Here is a 22,701-nt window from a genome sequence, read left to right as displayed (position 1 = left end):
GTGTAGTACTCGGGTGTCTTGATGGTGTAGTACTCGGGTGTCTTGATGGTGTAGTACTCGGGTGTCTTGATGGTGTAGTACTTCGGTTGTTGCGTATGATGTTGTGTGGTAAGACGCCGGCGTTGCGGTTTGTTATCCACCATAGTAATTGAGAAATGAATGGAATATTTACAAAATTAAGAAGGAATCATGTTATTATCCATTTAGCGATCAAGTGAAATTATCATTATAGGATAGGTTGAAAACTAGGCAGTTAAAAATAGAAAAAGGATACCAAAATGTTCACCAAGTGAAAATTCCGGTTCATTCACAATTACATTTGCTCCAGAGAGAACATTACGGAAATAAGAGTATCAAGTGAATGAAGAAGTCAGCTTTCCAAATTAGCAAAGGCATGTGTGAGCCACATCTTGACCATTATTGAGTTAAGCTATACAAATATAACTAACAAGTTGTCTACTTGAGTTTTAAAAAGAGCACAAAAGAGAAAAAATCGTGACGTCTCACATTTTTCTTCGTGAGGGGCTCGACTGCGCTGACGCCATTTTGGAAAAAGCCAAGTAACAGTCGATCTTATATAGTAAATATAACTTCACGCCATGAATCTCATAAATATTACGCTGATACGGACTCAAAATGAATTGAAATCAATCAAAGCCGATAAGGAAATAATCAATGACCTTTGAGTAGAAGATTTTCCTCTTCGGAGAGTTGCAGTGCGGCGTTCAATTCGCTGGCCAAATGACGTAAGGCGCTCATCTCTTCGTTATCGATGTTTTCGGGAGTCGGCGGGCGGTGGTGACGTTGAGCCGACGGTGGGCCGGCCGACGTCATCCGGAAGCCCGTCGTGCCAGCAGCAACATCATTTGGCTGGCGTTGGTGTTGCTGCTGCTGCTGCTGCGTTCGCCGAAGATGGGCCGGCGACGAGATGATCATGGCCGGCACGTCGGCTTCGACCAGGACGTCGGGAAAGCGCGGAATGGGCAGTGATGAAGACGGGATGACTAGTGCGGACGGCGGGCCGGCGGCCACCATGGGCAAAGATTCGCCGCCCAGATTCAAATCGACGGGCGACGTGCGTCGCACGCTGCTGGTGCTGCTGCCGGAAAACAATTGACTGGGCGTCTCCTTGTGATGATGGCCCATCATCCGGCTCCCGCTGCTCGACCTCTGACCCGACCGCCACGGGAAGAGCCGGTTCAGAAATCTCGACCGCTTAGTCCGCCGCCACCGCTGCCTCCACCGCCGCCGCCTATAACCAAATTGAAATAGAATTAAAATTTAAAAAAATCAATTCGTCCAGATCTTTTCATTTAGCCGAAGGAGAGAGACGCTCAAAAGAATCAATTCAAGATTAAAAGATTTACTTCTTGTAGCAGCATAAAGTCGACATGAATATGGTTTAAAGAGTGGTTAACAAATCTTTTTCTTTAAGTAAATGGTGGCCCTGAAAAGAGCCGATTGGATTGAGTCCGGAGTTAAAATAATAAATTTGAATTAAATTAACCGCCGAAACCGTACAGGCCCCTGCGTTTCAGTGCATAGACGACGTCCATGGCCGTCACCGTCTTCCTCTTGGCGTGTTCAGTGAAGGTGACAGCGTCACGAATCACGTTCTCAAGGAACACCTTCAAAACAACGTGGGTTTCCACGCAGACAAGATCAGAAATACACTTCAAACCACCACGGCGAGCAAGACGACGGATGGCCCTATGGATGGTGTCACGCACAACTTTGCGACGACGTTTGGCGCCTCCCTTGCCGATTCCTTTTCCTCCTTTGCCGCGACCAGTCATTTTACAATGAGTTTCAGAGATATAAAAAATATCAAATGATGTTAAACTCACTATGGTCCCAATATATGCCCTACTGGATCCTCAAGCTGAACTCCTATTGGTGGAACTCGGAGCTCCAGCCATCACTTGTCAACAAAAAGGATTTCCTTTATACATTTTTCTTTTCCCTCCCATTTTTGAACTAACCAATCCCTAGCCAGTGAACTCGCTAAACTCCGCAACGTCCGTAGGTTCCCTACAAATACCAAGCACATTTCAGTTCGCAGATCAGATTTACCCTAGTCCTAGAATGCCCCCCAAAATTAATGGAAAAGCTGCGAAGAAGTCGGCACCACCAGCCCACAAGCCGGCTCCCGAGATAGAAGCCTCAATCACCACTCGACCTCCAATGGAATATCTAGTGTGGCTGGTTGATTACATCCCACTCGATTACAGTCTGATACGAGTGCAGGTCAATTGGGCTCATTTAGATCCACGCCAGCGAAAGGGAAGTGCTTTTGTCCGTGATTTTACAAGTACCGACTCTCTCGTAATACCGCTCGGCCCGGCTAGTCCTGATCCTGTTCCCGTTGAAGCTCCCATGGAGTACTCGGTCGATGAAGTCCTCGAGTTGGCCGGTAACGCCACCCGTGACAACAAGAAAACTGGTTTCACCATCGCTCAGGGTGGTGTTCTGCCCAACATTCAGGCCGTTCTCTTGCCCAAGAAGACCGACAAACCCGCCAAGGCTTAAACTTCTCCCGTCTTTTAATAAACGGCCCTTTTCAGGGCCACCAATTTAATTTTGAAAAAAGGAATTTACTAATGGCTATATTTCGAACTTAGTTTATTACGCACTTTATTTTAATCTAGTTGTGGGAATGATTACGTGCATGTTGTCTGATTCGCAAGGGGGTACGCTTGAATTGTTTTTGTTTGCGGCCATTCAGACCTGACGTGATTGTTGAAAGGGCCCGGCCGCCCGGGAGTTTCTCAGGGGAGATCGTTTGATGTTTTATCATGTGCTGCTCACCCAAAATTGCGAACATTTTGCTACCAAGTGTCGATATGGGCAAGCCTTTAGTCTCCAAGTGAGTGATTGTTGTCCGGCACCTTTCACGTTTGTTTTCAGGTTGTGTTCAGCTGTTCGTGATGTCTGCTACTCACGAAGACGCCCAGAAGTTTATATACTGGGTCGGACGATTGACGAAGTCAGATAGAATGAAGAAAATATGATTGACATTTGACGAATTGCGGAGACAATGTATTAAAGAGACACGTAAACGTTAAAAATAAAAATAAATGAAATATGGACCAGTTGGTATATACAATCGGGTAAAATGTTGGACTTGAAAACTAAAAATATTCGGGCTAGAAAAGTTTCAATTTTTTATTGTGTTTTGACTTGGAAGAGAATAGAGAACAGAGAAGAGCTCCGATTTCCGAAGCCCGAAGAATTTGTTAGTTGTAAAAGTATCCGCGTCTGGACAAAGTGAAAGATTGAAACCCCCAAAGCCCGTCATTATTCCCTTGTGATTCAAATGACCCTGATAATAATGTTGAAATTAGGCTGCATCAGCGTAATCGTGTAACGTTTTTCGTTCTAAGCAACTTGTTGAAGGCGGTCTTGAAATGCTGGAAACTGTTGTCGAAAAAAAAGCTGTCAAAGTATATGTGTTTATTTGTTTATTAATATTTACTCAGTGATGTCGTTAACTTAATTTTTCAAATTATTCCTCAACATTATTTCTTAGGCTTGGTGGTCGAGAGTGGTGGAAAAGACTGCTTATCTATTGTGCTCTGCCCCCATGTGTTCGAATTTCATCCGCATCGACACTATCGATTTAAGTTTTAATTAAATTTTTTTTTCAATTCCAAAATTTTATTTTCGTGTTCGACCCCTCCCCCTCCAGGTCTTTTGTGATGAATGAATCGAGTATTTTGGGATACTTTCTATCAAGTAGTGGACACGTCACCGACTCGCTACATAGGCGACTCACACAGTCACACATGAGGACCAGACATCTGCTGCCGTCTCCAACTGACCATCGTCCTAATAAATAGCGACGCTGTTGTCTCTGATTTTCTAAGGTGAGAAGTGTTTACTTTTCCTTTTTATCTGCTCTCATTGTGAATTTGGTCGTACCGAGATTTTGGGCAGGCTTCTGAAGACAATCTTGATAGATTGCACGTCAAGGTGTTGAGTGAGTGTGTGAGTCGAAATCTATATACCAAATTATACCTCTTTCTACTCAACAGACTTACTCTTATACCCATTTTATTTTATTTTTTAAAATTAGGATTAGGATGTTTATACATACTGTACATAGTTGGTTAAATGTATTTAATTCAAGTTACTGTCCCAAAGTGAATGTGCTTTTAATTACTACAGATTTGAAAGCTTATGAGTCATTAGCTCATCGCAGTTACTACCTAGACGAATAAACCGACTCATGTCGATCAGTGCCTAACCGGTTTTGCCTAAATGCACTAAATCGAGGGTGAGCCATCCCACAGCTGACAAATGGACTTTGAGATTCACTTGGGCGTATTGCAGTTCAGCAGCAGCAGCAGTTCTAGCACTGAGACAAAAGGAAGTTTCCTTTTGGAGTGTCAGTGGATAACTGAGTGATCCATCACGTCGGGAATGAAGTCAAGCGTCGTGAATATGTTATTTTAATTTACTTGACAGTGCAAAAATGGTGCCGTGCAACAAGCGATCACTGCCGGAATGCGTCGGCATGCAGACCAGATGTATATCCAGTGGCTTCCAGCACAAAGGCAACTGTCACCGAGCTACTGGACACCAATTAGGAGGATTTTGAACTCGCAGGTTATTGCCAATCCTCTAGGAATAGAGCGGGAATCCAGGTAAATGCAATGTCTGTTTTATCTATTCTTTGGATTCATCTGGCAGACGTGGTGGCGACGTGGTTAAGGCGACAGACTGCGACTGCTATTATAAACCATGCGAATGTAACGGGCTTTTTTCTTTATGTTGTTGACCAACAGGTTTCACCGGTGATGCGACGTCTTGCTGAGATCTGCATGGAGAAAATGAACACCAATTATCACAACTCTGTGCCGACGTGTGGATGGAAAGATGGGCGAGATAAACAAGGTAGGAACAAAGTCAAAATAATACATTGAGGGTAGCGATTATCTGGTTGGGGTAAACGAGCGTCCAACTTTCTGACAGTATCACGACTAGGTAGTTTTATTGTACAAATTAAAGAGAGGATTTAAATGGATTCAAGCTGTCGATTTATTGAAGTAGTATGTTTTCGTTAGCTTACCCAGCTGTTGAGTCGATTTTTATTTCACCGAAACTTGCCATATTGAATAAGAACTCGCGAGTCAAACATGTCCATTTATTTTCTGCGAGCCAACATTAATCATTATTGAAGATTTGCATAGTTACTAGTAAACTCTTTCAGACAATGTTAGATGTCAGTTGGCAAATTGGATAATTTGCATAATGTCGGATGCAACTATGGAATCTGGAAACATGAATCGCACCAACATGGAGGGTCATTTTGGTCAGTAATCAAACGTTAAACGATTTCAAGTTGTGTGTTGATGTGTTTTAAGTTTTATATACTGGTATCATTGACAACTAAATCACGAAACAAATTTAAAAAAAAAACTCGCCATGTCATAGGATTTGTTTCAAATGCGTAGGAGAGTATACCGGGTCTCGTTAGAGAAATTGAAGTTTAAAATGGCGTGGAGGTTAAAATAAGAAGTAGATAAAAATAGTCTTGTTTAAATCATTTTACCGGTGGCCAATTTTTTTTTTGTCATGCAGCAGACGAATTAATCAAATCTTGAATATGTTAAATAAGAAAACCAAAACCAAACACAAACTGATTGAAGTGAACAAAGAGAGTCGAAGATAAAAAAGCCACGGATGAAAACTATTAAAAAGATTAGCGGACGTCTAGATTTCGCTGGATTACGTGGAGCGTTCAGTCGATCTACAATTTCTTCGGTTAGTCCTTGCTGGTTACGTTCGACGTAGTGGAGGGCATTTCTCTCATCGTTGTCCAAGGAATAATCGTTGTCCAAGAATAATAATAATAACCAAAAAAAATCAAAGAAATAACAATCTATTAAAAAGGGGGGAGAGAGGTATATAATTCGTCTCGTGTGGTATCAATCATGCTCGCGATGATGCATCACGAGTCTGCGCCCGGGAGAACCTTCTCCTGATCTTTTTAAACGAAAAACTCCCCTCCCCCCCCTTGCGTTTAATAAGAGTAACAAACTAATTGGAATTTGACGTTGTTCTCGACGCCGTGTATTGTTGTGGGTCGCGATATACCGTGTCAAATATCCCACGGGCGCGATGAAATCGAATGTGTGCAGTTCCGATAGACTTGATATGGAAATGAGCATGAAGCACGCTTTGCGAACGAGAAATTGGCGACGTTAAACCTCTGGTCTGTTCCTTCTTTTGTACTTAACGAACCAATTTCCTCTTTGGTCTTTTTGGTTTCCTGCTGGTATGGCGTGTCGATGGTCTGGTTGTGTTTCGTCGATTAGACTCTCCTCGATGACATTAAAACTCGTCCGATGCTGGGTGGGTGTGGGGTCACTGCATCGTGTCACTGATTATGGATAAATTTTTTTAAAAATGTGTTCGGGAAGGAATTGTACCTGGCAAATACTTTAAAATGCCAAATACAGTTGAAGAATGATGACCAAGGATCACAAGGTGGGAAATACACCCCCTTAGTTACACTAATCCACCGTATCGTTTACGTGTACACCAAGGGGAAACCCATCTTCATATCCATGCTTCATCCAAGTGGATTTTTTGTCGGCTGTTACGGACTCATGGAATGGATTACAGCCCTTGAAAACTATTCAGTCGATTTACGGGACATTTACTTCCTTTTTTACGGACTAAAACTCATTTATCATTTATCATTGATTATGGTAACTTTTAATTACCGCAATTTTAATAAAGAATTGCAATATTTATTCAAATTTTTAAATTTTAGATGAACACGGGACTAAACTTGCTCACGTGCAGGCATTGAGAAAGCTCACGTGCAGGAGAAGTTAGCCGTCAAAGAAATGGTGTTGTTCTGTGAAAACCGCAAAGTTTGTCGAAACGTCAGAATTGCACATTTCTTAGATGAAACACCACGACCATGTGATCGTAATTCGTCAGCCGTTTGCGACATTTGCGCATCTGAAGTATGTAAACGTTACGCGTTATTAACATAACATTTTAATCTGTGAAATTTTAATTTAGGCCATATATAAAGAAGTTGACGTCATACAACATGTTTGTGATGTAAGGGAAACTGTTATGTAAAATTTCTCGACTCGTTTCACAATTTCATTTATCGTGGATGTATTCCGCGCCGACAAAAAGAGGAGCTTGCATACCGGCGGTAATTTAATTTGTGTCGATATGTTATCAACAAATTAAAGTAATCCAATATATTTTGTTATTTACAGATATTAAGGATTGTGCACTGTACGGCAAAGGTTCAGGTTGGAAAACTGATAATGCCTTTAGATTAGTTCAACAACTAATTCTGGATAACGTACTGGAAGAAAGGTTGGTGTGTGAAAAAGGACGACAAGCGTATGCAATTATTCTCATTGGAAGCAACTGGCCTTTGCAAAAGGTTTTATAAATTTATTAATTAAAAATAATTAAAGGGAATAATTTAAAGGGTTAATTAAGAATAAGAATAAGATTAAAGAAGAAGTGGCCAAAAGAGTAGCAAGAATTTTTATTAGCACTCAACATATGAGCTCCTCAAATATTTCTATGCGAGAACATTTAGAAGAAGGAAAGAGTGGGGAGAGCTCTTCACCATGCAGTCGTTGGCATTGTGAGTGAGCAAGACGCGTCGTCTGCTACTGGCTTTCGTTTTGATCTAAATTCACTCACTCTCAGCTCGGTTGCCATGTTGAATTAAATCAACTTGGCAGTTTCTACTTAAATTACTTTGCAAACAAATTTAGGCAAATTGTTAGATATAGTGTATACAAATAGACAAAATTACCACCTGGTTTTAGCGAGCTGCCCGCAACTCAAACAGACCGTTTTGGGGGATTTTCAGAAAATCATTGCTAGGATTTTTAAAAATAAACAAATAGATGGTTTATTTTGTTAATTTTTTTTTCGCTTAGTCGATTGGTGAAAACCGCAATCGCCTACCTCTTTTTGGTTTGGGAGTATCTCAGAAGAACTGTGGGTCCAGCCAAAATTTGATTTTTTTGTTTTTGTTTTTATACAGCCGTTTTCTCTTCAACTGCTGCACATAAAAATATTCTTATTAGTTTAAAATGATGGGATAGCCAACCTCTTCAAACAATCACATTTCAACTTTTTAAATACTCGGCTCAAAAGCCGAGGTATTAACGATTGAATTTTTTGAAAAAAATTCCTACAAATTTATTTGTTTTTTGGCCATGCGGGTCTGAAAGCCGGCAAAAAAAATACCAAATTCCGTTAATAAACGGAATTAATCAACAAATGATTTCGCAGTCTATTTATCGGATTATAACAATTTTTCTAGTTTTATTTTTAAATTCACCTGTAATATTATTTTCAGTTGTTTTGTTTCTGCCGCCAACCTAACTTCACTGTTAAAACCACCACACTTTATACGGGGTAAAAAACCAAATTTTTCCGTTTCACCAGATACGGAGATTGAAACCCCGGAAATAAAACTAATTAGTTCCTCTCGAAAATTGAAGGTTATCGAGACTTCAGTGGGATTTGAACCCACAACCTGTGGCTTGCTAGCTTAGCTCGCCAACCACTACAACAATTGGCTTAATAATTAAATATAATCCTTTTGATTAATCCGTAGTTGAGTGCATGAACAATTAGGACTTGTAAATATTTTCAAATTTCACATTGTGAACATGGAAAACAGTTAGCGGGTGTGACCACGTATATATAAAATTGGCTATACTCACAATTACTAACTTTGATACAAACATACTTGAAATGAAACGTGTGCTAGGCTATATAGTTTGACGATGATGAGCATATATTTTAGTATTTAAAAAGTCTCTGATGATATCTCTGCTACTGCTGATAATTTAAACCGTTCCCCATGCCCAGGAATTTCATGGATTTTTCCCTAAATATTTACATAACATTGGAAAAATATGAATGATACACACATTGTTGGTAGAGTACTTAATCTTTGCGAAAAATATTAAAAAGCCGAATTCATACGGAAAATATTTTTTAAAAATCTTAAGTCCTAAATGAATTACTGAAAATCGAGTCTTTAAGTATATATAGTCCAAAATTAAGTTTCCTAATACAACTGTGTTAGATAAAACCATGGGTTTTGATTTAAAAAACATTTAATTTCGGTGTTTAAACCCTTAGATTTATGTTTTGGAAGAAATTTTTGTGGGTTAAACACCAAGTATTCTGTGTCCACCACGAATATTTCGTATAAGTTACGAAACATTCGGTTGGTTACAAAATTTTCGGGGTTTCAACACCCAAAAAATCGGTACTAAACTTTAAGTGTAAAACACTTATAACTTGTATAATACACTTAACACGTAATATTTGGGGTATAAATTGCTGAAATTCCTGTTGCAAAGGTAATTCGTAGTTTAAAACCAAAATTTTTTGTAAAAATTCCATATTATCGTGCGAAGCTATGAACATTTCGGTTATTGGGTACATTTTTTACGGGTTAAAAATAGCTGAGAAATTCGTAACCTTTTTAACAGTGTAAAAAAACCTTTAAACCTTTAACCTTTAAAAATTCTCCGTTCTATTCCAATATTGGTCATCTTTTCTGGTTTACATTTTTTCAATGTGGGGCGCCATCTGGTGTAAGACAGGGAATCACTGGAAAAAAATTGTCGTTTTTTCTTGTTTTTTTGGCTTTTAAAGATTCTAGGAGTTATATAGTTACATGTTTAAGTTGACAAACCGTTGTGTATTCACGTTTGCTAACTATTTCATACCAAAAAATCAGCGTTTCATTCAAAAAATTGAAACTTTGCCCAATTGTAGATATAAGTAACAATTTACATATTTGAATTTTTGGCAATTTTTTAAGTGCCACGCCCTTTAGTATGGAAACATATAGCAGAAACGCTAATATTTCCAAACTTAAAATCTTTAAATTTGCGAGGAAAGTGCTATTCACAAAAATAAAAAAAACAAACAGTGAAAGCATGTTATTCCCTCTACAAGAGGATTTTTTAAGTTTTTCTTTGCGATAACTCAAACATGACTTATCGCGATAAAAAGATGAACACTTTGGCCCGTAAGCCGCCGTTTTAAAAGCATGGAAACACTCGTCGAACCCTGTGTGTTTTTTCAACGGGACGTATGAAAAGCTCTACTAAAAGGAGCCGAGATCACCAGAGGCGACGCCTCTGATGACAAATAAGCTCAAAAGATGGACTAATTAAAGTTGATGGCAGGCATGAGTAGGCAGACCTCCCAACTCGTACTCCCCATTCCGTCATCATCCAGTCTCATCGTCGAGGATCTCCATGCAAAATTACATCACACCGGCGTAGGGCACACCCTCAGCGTTTGTCAAAGGAATTTTATATACCTATTTTATAATAGATGGTGACGAAAAACCTTCGAAGTTCTGTGCCAATGCATCAAATGTAGAATTCGGCCTTCGATGCCACAACCATCACGGATTACCAATTTATCAACGTCTCAAGGGTTTTGTTCGCATTTTCACCAACATAGAACTTGACTGTTTTTTACCGTTTCGCGTTGACATCAGAATAGGAACAACAAAGAGATACCGTTATTCTATTATGGCTCTTCGACGATTCATCTTTTTTCATATATTTCAGAAGATCATTTACTGATAAAGGCACAAACATAGTTGCTAGTGAAAAGAAGCTCATTCTAGGCATTAAAGACCAAAATTCTGCTTACACCATTGGAGAAGTGGTTTATCTTGGCATTTACTGGTGGAAGTAAGCATACTTACCTGTACACACGAGGGTCTTATTGGATCAAGGTGATGCGTGCCATTCAGGAGTCTCGTCTGTCACAGACGAGGTTCCCCGAACCATATTTGCCGAAGTCACGCTTCTTCTTTACAGCCGTCCGCTGACTCATGTACATACTAACTCATCGAAACTCGAACCATTTCCAGATCATTAGCCCTCTCCCCACCGTTCTCAATGTCGAGGAGGCAATTGACGGTATAGACAGAAGACGATGGAGACAGGCTCAATTCATCGTTAACCAGTTCTGGAGGCTCTGGAAACGCAAATATGAACCAACTTAAAAATTATAATACTATTGCCATCAATTTTGAAAGTACAGATGGAGTGAAATATAATAACTCTAACCTATAAACATACAACTATTACTCTGGTTATTGTATACAAAAAAAGGTTACAAAGTTTTTTACTACAGTTTCCCTTCATTTACCAATTGATTAATATGCAGGGAACTCCTTCAGTGAAATATAATTATTTATTAATTTACATTATGGTTATTAGCTTTTTCATTGATACATATTAACGATGCACTAAAAACGCGATAGCTACTACGTAATAAGTATTTGAATACCACACCGCGTAAAGTAAGTTATAACTTTATTTTTTTAATCACAGAAAATCAGCCCCAACAGAAAGTTTTTTAGCAATCGGTCCCGATGAGGTCAATGTTTTCCTTTGTTCCACAATTCAGACTTTTTCCTTGTCATTTTTTATGCCACTACGTCAACTGAGATACACCAATGCTTCTAAAATGTTATTTATTCAGCATAGTTCGTTAAACTTTATGCTCAAGACGATTGAGAAAGAATCGGATTAATATTAAGGGATAGCAATATTTCTTTGGGCTACTCGCAGGGCAGCACCAAAATGGCCCATATTTTGAATTATGGACTAGAACCAGATCTTTCCACTTGTTCGACGATAAAAGAGGCAATCTACTTAATAAAGTTAAAGGCAAGGTCATTGTTTCACAATTTAAATGAACTGAAAACAAAGTTATAAAGCATGATTAGATGGATCTCCACTTTAATGTTTTTTTCATAATCATGCCTGATAACGAGTTGTTCTTGAGTGTTGCAAAGCAAAAGATTTATTGGAACATTTGAAAATCGGTTTTGCTGGTATGTCATTTGAAAAATTTATCCAGGTTTAAATTAATGGCACAAACGCAAGTTTTTAAAAAATATGCTTGAAAAGAACTTGGTCATCGGATTTACTGAAACAGGTATCGTAACTCCAGGTAATTTTTCAAAAACTAGAATCATGTTGCCTGCTCGTTGGTCACAAAGTAGTTAGATTTGAATGCTTTGTCTTTGAGGACATCAAGCTATAGTCATATAGTAGATTGTTTAATTAAACAATCACAATTTTTTTCCACTCGTTGTATAGAGAACGTTAACTCAACTGTAAAATATACTTGAAATTTTGACATACTTAAAAAAAGCGAAAAAAATCAGAAAGGAGAGTCTGAAAAGGTGGGAAGATTTTGAAATGATCTTTTCTACGAAGCGAATTGCAATTCTTCACTTCTGTCGGGAAGGAAAGGAAGCCCTACAAAGTTGTCACAGTACATTTGACAACGCATTTTTTCATTGGATTTGCACCACTACAAAATAATTGTGCTACCAAAAACTGTTATCTAGCCAGAATTCAAGTCCAGTAAAAAAAATTATCACAGACATTTTTTGGGGGTTAAAAAAGTGGCTTTGTGTTAAAAACGTAATTAAATTCCTTTGTCATTTAGTGGGGATAGCAGAAAATAGTTAAGTACTTTCGTTTTTTTTTGCCGATTGGCTACACTATAGCTTTTTTAAGCGTTATGTAAAATGTTTTTGGGTTAAGCAACCGTTGTATGGAAATGTCCTGGTCAACCTGACAAGAAAATTGCCACACAAAATAGATTCAATATATATTAGATATGTGCGTATATTTTGTTTCATGTAAATCGATAGTTTTTTATTGCTATATTTTCCGTTCACGACTACTTAAAATAATACCAGAAGTCCGTTTTTGTGCCGACAGATGAATGTTCAAAATAGCAGCACCATTTACGGTTTGACGATGGATCCTCCACTGATGTCCAAATCCATTTAACTGAGGAAAACTTAACCAATAATGACGATTCGAACGATGAAACGATAGACGTCATCAATTTGAGTAGGGCAAAAGGTAGAAACCAAGAACAACTGTAATGTTGAAAAAGTCAACAAAAGCAGTCGTGTCCCGCTAACTAAAGAGGAAATATTGCTTTTTATTAACATCTGTTTTATTCACAAAAAGGTCTTTCACTTAGTGTTCTTGGTGAAGTTGCGAAACTCCTTACTGATTTGGGTCATAATATCCCAACCGTTCCAAGAAAAATAACGAAAATAAAAAAAAATTTAAGACGTTAACACGTCTTTTCACAATTTTCAGTTTAGCGGAATATGAAAATTTTTAAATGGAATTTAAGACCTAGGCAACAATGTGGTTACTATTCATATCAATATTGACGGTATTCGTACTTTCAAAACTAAAACGGTCGAGATGTGGCGTTTGATCATTGATCTTCTCGTTTGATTATTGCTGTCGACAGCGATCTCTTTGTTGTCAGCATGTTTATGGAAAGAAAAACCGACTAAGAGTATGAACATTTTTTAGTGTCGTTTGTTTAAGATGTTACAGCCCAACAAAAAAGTTAAAAAACCCCGCACATAATCAAGATTGAAGCCATGATTTGTGATGCCCCCCCACCAGGCAATTTGTGACTTCCATCAATGCTCTTAATGGATATGGTGGTTATGAGAGATGCACCCAATAGGGCGCTAACAACAAAGTTTAAATGTGTGTTATATACTAATTTTCATGTTTTCTGCCCTCTGCAACAACTTTTTTTCGCAAAAAACTTCTAAAAAACCACCACGTTGTTATTAGACCATTGAACTATTAAATATCGATATGATTTCCTAACTTCCATTGGATTATATACACCTAGTTTTTCTCGGTATTTTCAAAAGACTAATTTTAATTTGGACTGGTCAACGGCATACAAAATTTAAACATAAGCTTGGAATTTGAGAAAGATTGTACATCGATCGAAGACTTTGAATATTAGTAAATCGTAAAAGAGTGTTTTCATCGAATACCAATAACAATGGAATAATAAAGAAATGGGAAGTAATTGGATTTCGATCATCTCTTCTCAATTCTAACCCAGTAATTTTGAAAGGCTTCTTCTCGGCAGAGAAATACAAATACTTTCTGCACCTTCATTTTGGTATACGCATATATTACTATCACCTTGTGCATATACACCATTATGCAAGAAGTATTCAGCCTTGGCTGGCTACTTCTTCAATGAATTAGTTCGTATATAAATTCAGAAAAATTTAAGGTGTGAATTATTTTATCTTCAATGTTCATTTATTGGTACATCTCAACAAAAAATGCATCACACATGGTACCCTTTAATGGGTTTTCTGCCTTTCCAAATCCCCATCGAAAACTACCTAAAAAATTAATAAAGCTTATTATTTCTCAAAAAAAACTTACAAAAAGTACAAATTAAAAAAAATAATTTATGTGAATTACATTTTGACATGCGACAAAGATGTTTCATCGTTGGTTTTCAACACTGAAAAAATTTTAGCTCTGAGTCTGAAAACGGTGAGGGAGAAACGAGATCTGATTTTGTTTATTTATGCGTTCATATTTATCAACGGTTAATAATCAAATTGAATGGATTACTAAAACGCACTTCATTTGAAGAGTTTTCATGGATCTCAAGAGTGTTTAAATGAAGCCGATATCCTGAAATTCACTTATTATTTACAAATTGGCGGGGCATTCGCATTCCCAAAGAGCGACTTGCCTGGTCCATGAAACATTTGAGAAAATAGCAAATTGTGGCTTTGTACGAAATGGGTTATGCCATATGAGGATACATCATCGTCCTATCCCAATAATACATCAATACTATCATCATAATAGGTTCGCATATGTTAACCACTATTATTTGTTTCTAATTTTAAACTAGCAAAGAGTTGATCAATTCGGACTCCCAGGCATATGAATCCTCCTGAAACAGTCAAATGAATATTTTCTTACTAACCAAACTGTTGTAAAAATTTGTGTTTAATGTGACGGAGTTTCTTACAGCAAAAGCAATAATAGCCAAATTGTTAGTGTCCTTAAATTGGAAGTTGCTATAAACCTGATCTAACTACTTTACACTTTTCTAACTGAGATTGAAGATGTTATGAGAAAAGGTTTTCATTACAAGCGTCATTACGTTAAAATTGCAAAAAAAGTTCCCAGCGATTCATATCACAATTGGTGATACCTGGTAAAATTTGTATTGTAACAAGCGTTATTTTAATGCTTAAACTTGAATTTCATTTGGAACACTAGTTGATGTTGTTATTTGGTTTTCTCTTCTACTAAATTTGTTTTGTAACTTTCATTATTGGAAGAAAACGTCTGTACTGAGACAGGGACTTTTCAGCCCACTAAACATCTCTTTGTCAGCAACTATGGTTTTTCCAGAGAGTAATCACTCCAGTCCGACAGCAAGTACTATACGCATTTCTTTTTTAGTCTTTTCTTTCTCTATGAAGGTGTTATGTGTTGAAAGATATCTATTGTATGCATCTTCCACTAAGTAACCATGAACATACTTACATAGACAGTATTACCTTAAACACTCACACTCTAGGCACAGGAGAATCTGCAGAAGGAAGAGAGAGAGTAGGTGCGGAACATGTGGTGTGGGACATGTAGGTGTGGAAAATGACACTCATCACATTCCTGTTATTGATGTTGAATAATGTTGAAGTTAACTGGATAGACTGACAGGACGATCGTCCTTTTTTTTAGAAAACAAGAGGGGAAGGGGGAAAAGTGCTGTCATCTCCAACATTATTTCCTTTGATTTCCTTAAAGCGAGGACCCATTTTGCATGGGCCAAAATGGACGTGGAATCCGCCCAAAGGGAAGTTGTTGGCAGGATTCATATCAACATGACAAAACTTGTGATTGTTGTGATGGAATTTTTCAGAATTTCAATCAATACGTTCACGTCATCAAGTTGAAGGAGGTTTATTATGGTAATAGATGTTAAATAGAGTAGGAGGTGGTTTTACTGCAGCCTCTACATCAGCATTGCCCATCATGGTATTTTTTAAATTATTGTAATATTTCTTGTCATTGTGATGATTCACAATAGTCTAAGTAACAAAACAACGAGGAGATTCTTGCAATGCAGTTTATTAACAGATGTGTTGGAATACAATGCCGGGTACGACTCTGCTGGATGAACAGAGCGTCGGGCTTTTATAAGCGGTTGTCAAGGTTGTTGGGATTGCACCATCACTGCAGAGTGTGGCGCAATCTCGGATGTAGTTGCATAGGCAACAGGTGAGATGGTGCAATAGAGAAAGCCATCAAGGTACTGCGTAGTACAGCGACCTTGAGGTACGGCGTAGTAGATTGACCTTGGGATACTGCGTAGTAGATTGCTCTATACTACAAGCAGTAGGCCTGGTCTTCACACAAGTCATTACATCATCAACGGATTTTTTTCTATTAGTTTACACTGTGTAATTAACCAGCACCACCACACAAAACGAATCCGAGAACGAGGCCTACGTTTGATTTGCCCAGTTTTTTTTTTCTTGAATGGTCACCTCCAGCACGTCTCATACTATACGTGAGCTACTATACAGAATGGAGTGGTTACTGCAGTTGCTGTCCCAACTTTTCTGGGAGAGGCTTTCGCAGCCAGTAATTGTAAACCAATTGCACTACTGCATTGACTCTTTCTACGTGTGTTCCAGCAAGGCTATGTGGCTGAAGCTGATATAAAAAGGGCGTTTTCAAAAAAAAAAAAAAAAAAAAAAATTAAAAAAAGAAAAAAGTGTCCCTCCCAAACTCCCTAATACACCTTCATAGGAGAACCAATTTATTGTATGGGTTGAAATAAGAAGAATGCGAATGTCTTCCAAGCATACCGCTAAGATACCTCGTTTCTTTTTGGTTACCCCTGAAGATCTGATTCTTGGAATATGTGTCATAAAAAACTATTTTGAATTACTAATTTGTGAATGCAAGACATGTTGTAATTCATCAAAGACTTAATGATAGCAAACATTCAGCATCATCAATATTGGACTTCAAAAATTTTGTCGTCTGACTGCACGTAACTTGAAGATAGCAATGTTTAATCTCATATCAATTATAAGATTTTGACACTTCAACTGGTGCCATCTTGCGTACATTATATCGTCCAGATTTTGTATACTTGGGTGTCCCTTTTTTTTAAAGACTATAAATCCAGCTCAAATTGACCCATAGAAATCTTAATATGGATGGATTTCAAATGTCCGAAATCTAGTTTTTTCTACGTCCATTGCCAAATATTATTTGGGTTATCAAATCTAGTTTAACATTTTTATTAAAGAAATATTTTTGGGAATCGCCTGATTTCATTCATTTTAAATTTTAAACCATTCTTCAAATAATTTATTTTAAACATGAAATTCGTTAAAATCTATATATTAGCTTTGGTAACTTCTGGTATATTCAATCGCTTGGTGTTATATTTTTACCGATGCTTTGAAGATTCAAACCTAAATTAAAACGAAAGTTTAATTTGATAAATTATTGCATAGAATTTATAACTAACGAAGTACCTTCGCACCCCCCCCCCCCACGGTTGAATCGCTCCTTTCTGTCCGTAATTGGTTTTCAGTTTCACCACCCTCAAAAAAGATTTTTTTTCAAGAATGACTCACGAATTTTGATAAATAATCAAGTAAGATATTTCCAGGTTCGGGCAGAGCGCGCTCAATTTACGCACCGATCACCCGATCGATCAGTGATCACTGAGTGGTGATTTGATGGAACCAGCAACCCAAAAATGGGATCGTGATCGGGTCGATGCGAATAATTATCCCGATCAAACTTCTGATCAATTTACAGTGTTGAATATGATAAATGCTTGGATTTTTATAGCAACGATAAGGGTAAGAATTGTTTTCTGATCACCGGTTGTATATGAATTTCTAGTTTTCTAAAATAAATTTAACAAAATTAGCATGTACATTTTTTTTTTCATTTTCATGCAGATACGCTTAGAATTAGAAAATATATAGCTAGAATTTTGATTGGAGCGTTGATCGGGATTTGATCGGGAAATATGACCAAATATTCGATCGGCTTACGGAGCGGGATAGAAAATTTGGGGAAAGAGCGGGATTGGAGCGCGACAACGAAAAAGCGTGATCGTGTCCAACCCTGGATATTTCATAATAAAAATGAAATTCTTCTGAATAACTTCTGTAAGATTACATATACAAATGATAGTTAATAATAAACCAAAAATTAGCCCAAAATTTACCGAAAAATAAAATCAATAAAGAATAATATAATCAATAATCAATAATCACCCTTGACTTATTGGGGTATGTATCACTGAAAAGAGCTTTGGAAAGGAGTGCCTTTACATAAGAATATACACGTAAAGAGGAGGGGGAGTTGGTGAACGGGAGCTATGTGAACAGACCTCTACACTACTATTACAAATCAATAGTTAATTGTGGATGATTAATAAATACACTATAACACCATTATTTAACTAAAATTAAATTGAAATTCTTATGCACACGAAGCTGAACTTCTACTATTTCAAATAGAAAGCTTCGTAGGGTATTGGAAATTTTCTTCTGGGATTTTTTTCATAGATGATTTAAAATATTTTTATTTTTATTTTCTTTGACATTGATTACAGGATTTTAAAGCAAACCAATGGATTCGCAGCCCAGCAACGAATTGACTAGTAGTATTGTATAGTATTTCTTAGAAGATTAATTCTCCATCACGATTAAAACAAGTCTTACCTTTAAGATCTAAGACTGTGGTACGCTTTTACTCGGTTTTCTAAGATTTAAAAAAAAGTAACAGTAAGTTTCATGATGCTGGTATGACTATGGGTTCGAGTTTAAATGCAGATTCATGAACTTATACAGCAATACCAATAGAAACTTGGCATTTCAGTTTTTCTGAGATATCTCCCAAACGAAAAAAAGCTAGGCGATTGCGGTTTTCACCAATCGACTAAGCGAAAAAAATGTAACAAAATAAGCCATCTATTTGTTTATTTTTTAAAAACCCTAGCAATGATTTTCTAAAAATTCCCCAAAACGGTCTGTTTGAGGGGCGGACGACTTGGTAAAACCAGGTGGTAATTTTTTCTATTTGGATACACTATATCTAACAATTTGCCTAAATTTATTTGCAACGTAATTTCAGTAGAAACTGCCAAGTCAATTTAATTCAATATGGCAACCGAGCTGAGAGTAAGGGAATTTAGATCAAAACGAAAGCCAGTAGCAGACGACGCGTCTTGCTCACTCACGATGCCAAGTTGCCAACGACTGCATGGTGAAGAGCTCTCCCCACTCTTTCCTTCTTCTAAATATTCTCGCATAGAAAGATTTGAGGAGCTCATATGTTGCGTGCTCATAACAAGTTTTGCCAATCTTTTGGTAACTTAATTCTTTAATCTGTAATATAGTTAAAAAACTATTAAACACCTGACGACGAAAAAATTCGTCATCAGGCACTCGTTTGTTGACAAGTGTCATCATTATACACAGATCTAGTGTCTTTTCAGCTTTTCATAAATTGAAAAATCTTTCCACTGAAAACAGATGAAACACTAATTTTTAGTCTATAGTGTCTGGCTATTCATCAATGAATACTAGTCTTTGAAACTACTAGAAAATTATACAAATTCCGTCGTGGGGCACTTTTCGATTGACGTGTCATCATCGAAAAAAGATCCAATTTACGCTGACAAAAGACATCACACAAGTGTTGCAAGAATGGAGAACCGGGAGAACATATTAAATATTTCATAGGTTAACATCTTTTCATGGAATAAAGTAGATTTAAACCAGGAAAACAGCGGAAAACATAAAAATGAAAATACATACCATTTTGACAATCACGTTCATAAGCTTTATATCCTGGTGTTGTCGGCCAAGAAACAAAGAATTCCAAATCATTTGGAACCATTTCTATTCGAATAACTTCTTTGGAACTCGACCAACTTATAAAAGTATTGAATTGGGCACGGACGGCTAGATGACATTCGATTTACTGGGAACACAAAAGCATCCATTCCTGGCGGAATAGTCAGCATTCTTCCATGAAAATTGTCGAGCATTGTGGGATAATGGATTTTGTCTAACATTCTCCGAAAATTTTGTCTTGCACACGAATCGCATTTTCTTGTTTTTGTACAAAAAAAACGGAGGGCAGGTCTTAGACAGACACTGCAGAGCAAATCACTTTCTTCCAGATACCAAGTATCTTCAATGAAAGGTATTACTTTTTTGGAGTTTGCTACCATCAATATCTCAATCATTAAATCATCCTCCAGATACCATTTTGTTTTCTTAATCAAATCATTTAACGAATTGTCGATCACTTCCGCATGAACAGCACAGGAACAACTCAGCAATTTCCAAATTAGAACCCATTGGTCGTACGAGGGATCACATTTTTCCCCTTTGACTTCCAAATGGTAGGGCCCCAATTCATGGTGGCACTTAAATGCAGCAGTTCCACGACACTTGAACAACTTTGTTTCTTGATCAATGTCAGGATCTTCCACAGGACTTTTCAATGAAACTATTTTTTGATCTAGCAACTTTGTGAATTCTAGATCATATTCCTTAGAAGACACTGTACTAGCAAACTTTTCCATTCTGGATGTTCAAGGAAGATTTCGAACGATTAAGTCGGTGAAAAGTTGTTGTTCCACAAATTAATCCGTCAAAGGAGTGGTGACTTCTGTCAACTCTGCACCATATGACGTGGGTTGTCGGACGGAAAACAGGCACAAGAAGAATCGTCGTATATCCCGTGAAGAACGACGCGATCTGTCAAACGGTGTGGTGATTTAGTCAACTCTGCACCAAGGCGTTGGTTGTCGAACGGGAACACACAAACGAAGAAACAAACGACTGTGTCTGTTGATCAACAAATTAATTCGTCAACAGGTGTGGTGACTTCAGTCAGCTCTGCACCAAGACGTTGGTTGTCGAACGGGAACACACACACGAGGATTAAAACGACTCGATCTGCACCAAGACGTTGGTTCTTATTAAAATTGCGGTAATTAAAAGTTACCATAATCAATGATACTCTGCTGGACATGAGATTCCGAAAACTTGTAATACATGACACAGTGTGCCAACTGTCCATCTCGACCAGCACGACCAATTTCCTGATAATACCCTTCCATGGATTTCGGGATTGACAGGTGAAATACGAAACGGACGTCTAAGAAAATCAAAAATTATTATTGAATATCCAATTAAAATTAGAAAAAAATGTACCTGGCTTATTTATGCCCAATCCAAACGCCACCGTAGCACACATAATCTAAAAAAAAATCAGTTTACGCCGAAAAAACCTAAGTAATAAACTAGGTTTAGAGATGCATTTGCCATGCTCTTCCATTTTCTTCAGTAGAAATTTCTTCTTCTGATGAATCCGAAGAGTTGGCATTCGTATCTGCAGCAATTGCAATTACTAATTCCATTGGTACGTCAGAGCAATCTGGAATAGACGGGGATTGTTCGCGTGTTTCTGGAAAGCTTGATCGCATCCGATTACGACGTTTCTTTCTTCTAATGTCCACCCGCGGCTGGTTGTTCTGATTTAATTCAACATCAGATAACTTCTTAACAGGTTTTCCACTGTTTTTAAATCTAATTTTTAAAAAATGGTAAAAAACGGTAGAAAACCAAAAAAACAATTGTTGCAAGAATGGAGAGCCGGGAGAACCAGGTTAACATCTTTCCATGGAATAAAGTAGGTCTAAATCAGGAAAACAGAAAAATTAAAATACATAACATTTTGACAATCACATTCATAAGCTTTATATCCTGGTGTTGTGGCCCAAGAAACAAAGATTCCGAATCATTTGGAACCATCTCCATTCTAATAACATCTTTGGAACTCAACAAAAATTCTGTGGGAACATGGGCTGAGAAATTTTAAAAAATTGTATTATTTCAATAGAACATGCAACTGATTATTTAAAAAAACATACCAATATTTGTGGCTTGTCCCCGGCAAGCGTTGAAAAAGAAAATCTTTGGCTTCCCCAATAGCCATGGGCAATTCTTGCCGTCAAACTCTTGTTGCAGAAGATCAAAACTTTAAAGCGGATACCAGATACCAGCGCTTTGTGGGTGGTGGTGCCGGGCCATGCCATGACTTCGAATAGGTGCCGTGCCGTGTCGTCCGCATAACGCGCCATATGGCGCACAACTCGTTTGCCGTGCTGAAAAAAAAACCGTGCACTGTTTTAATACGCAACAATTGATTGTTAATTTCTTTTTTCAAAAATTGTTTCATTTCGAGCGGGAGTTTGTAAAACTTACGATTTTGATGATTTTTACCATATTGAATAATAATAAATCCAAAAAGTTCGCTCTATAAGTGGGATTGGTACAATCTTTTGCGATATGTCCCACTACGCGGCAGCGGTAGCATGTCCGACTACCTGGCACTACTTGCATTTCTTCACCGACTGTAACTAGTCGCACCGGCGGCCCGGAAGGAGCTGACAATTCTGTCAAAACAAAACAAAATCAGTAAACAAGAAACAGGAATTTTTAAATTATTTTAGAAAATATTACCATTCTCCTTTGCTGTTTCTGATGTGGCACAAAAACAAAACCAGCCAGGAATGACGCATGTGGCAATTGCTGCAGATGCATTTGCCATGCTCTTCCATTTTCTTCAGTAGAAATTTCTTCTTCTGATGAATCCGAAGAGTTGTCATTCGCATCTGCAACAATTGCAATTACTAATTCCATTGGTACGTCAGAGCAATCTGGAATAGACGGGGATTGTTCGCGTGTTTCTGGAGAGCTTGATCGAA

At 37.7% G+C, this 22,701-nt stretch overlaps 2 protein-coding genes and 1 long non-coding RNA gene across 3 annotated transcripts; 1 reads left to right on the top strand and 2 right to left on the bottom strand.

The window, feature by feature from the left end:
• Positions 1–1,199: 1,199 nt before the first annotated feature.
• LOC124189990 (histone H4-like) lies at positions 1,200–1,796 on the bottom strand. Its single transcript, XM_046582501.1, has 2 exons — positions 1,508–1,796; positions 1,200–1,252 (listed from the first exon to the last, which is right to left on the bottom strand). Exons 1-2 carry the CDS (start codon positions 1,794–1,796, stop codon positions 1,200–1,202), a joined length of 342 nt encoding a protein of 113 aa, XP_046438457.1.
• A 4,631-nt stretch (positions 1,797–6,427) lies between these two features.
• LOC124190190 lies at positions 6,428–7,180 on the top strand. The gene is made up of 3 exons (XR_006872893.1): positions 6,428–6,716; positions 6,782–6,980; positions 7,039–7,180. It is a non-coding gene; the product is annotated as an uncharacterized LOC124190190 (long non-coding RNA).
• Positions 7,181–19,854: 12,674 nt separating this feature from the next.
• LOC124190272 (putative ATP-dependent DNA helicase Q1) lies at positions 19,855–21,309 on the bottom strand. Its single transcript, XM_046582899.1, has 3 exons — positions 21,146–21,309; positions 20,952–21,089; positions 19,855–20,887 (listed from the first exon to the last, which is right to left on the bottom strand). The coding sequence occupies exons 1-3, from the start codon at positions 21,186–21,188 to the stop codon at positions 20,784–20,786; spliced, it is 285 nt and encodes a 94-aa protein (XP_046438855.1). The 5' UTR covers positions 21,189–21,309; the 3' UTR covers positions 19,855–20,783.
• Positions 21,310–22,701: the final 1,392 nt, after the last annotated feature.

This window comes from Daphnia pulex, chromosome 3, assembly GCF_021134715.1.
Source record: "Daphnia pulex isolate KAP4 chromosome 3, ASM2113471v1".
NCBI lineage: Eukaryota > Metazoa > Arthropoda > Branchiopoda > Diplostraca > Daphniidae > Daphnia > Daphnia pulex.
Note: the sequence above shows the minus strand (reverse complement) of the source record. Positions and strands in the feature narration are given on the sequence as shown.

Excerpts from the sequence above, each read along its gene's own strand:
- LOC124189990 (XM_046582501.1), bottom strand. The coding sequence starts at position 1,796 with ATGACTGGTCGCGGCAAAGGAGGAAAAGGAATCGGCAAGGGAGGCGCC. Across the intron at positions 1,253-1,507 it reads GGGCCTGTACGGTTTCGGCG|GCGGCGGCGGTGGAGGCAGC; the intron begins GTTAATTTAATT and ends ATTTGGTTATAG.
- LOC124190272 (XM_046582899.1), bottom strand. The coding sequence starts at position 21,188 with ATGTGTGCTACGGTGGCGTTTGGATTGGGCATAAATAAGCCAG. Across the intron at positions 21,090-21,145 it reads ATTGGGCATAAATAAGCCAG|ACGTCCGTTTCGTATTTCAC; the intron begins GTACATTTTTTT and ends TGATTTTCTTAG. Across the intron at positions 20,888-20,951 it reads GGAATCTCATGTCCAGCAGA|ATCGAGTCGTTTTAATCCTC; the intron begins GTATCATTGATT and ends GTCTTGGTGCAG.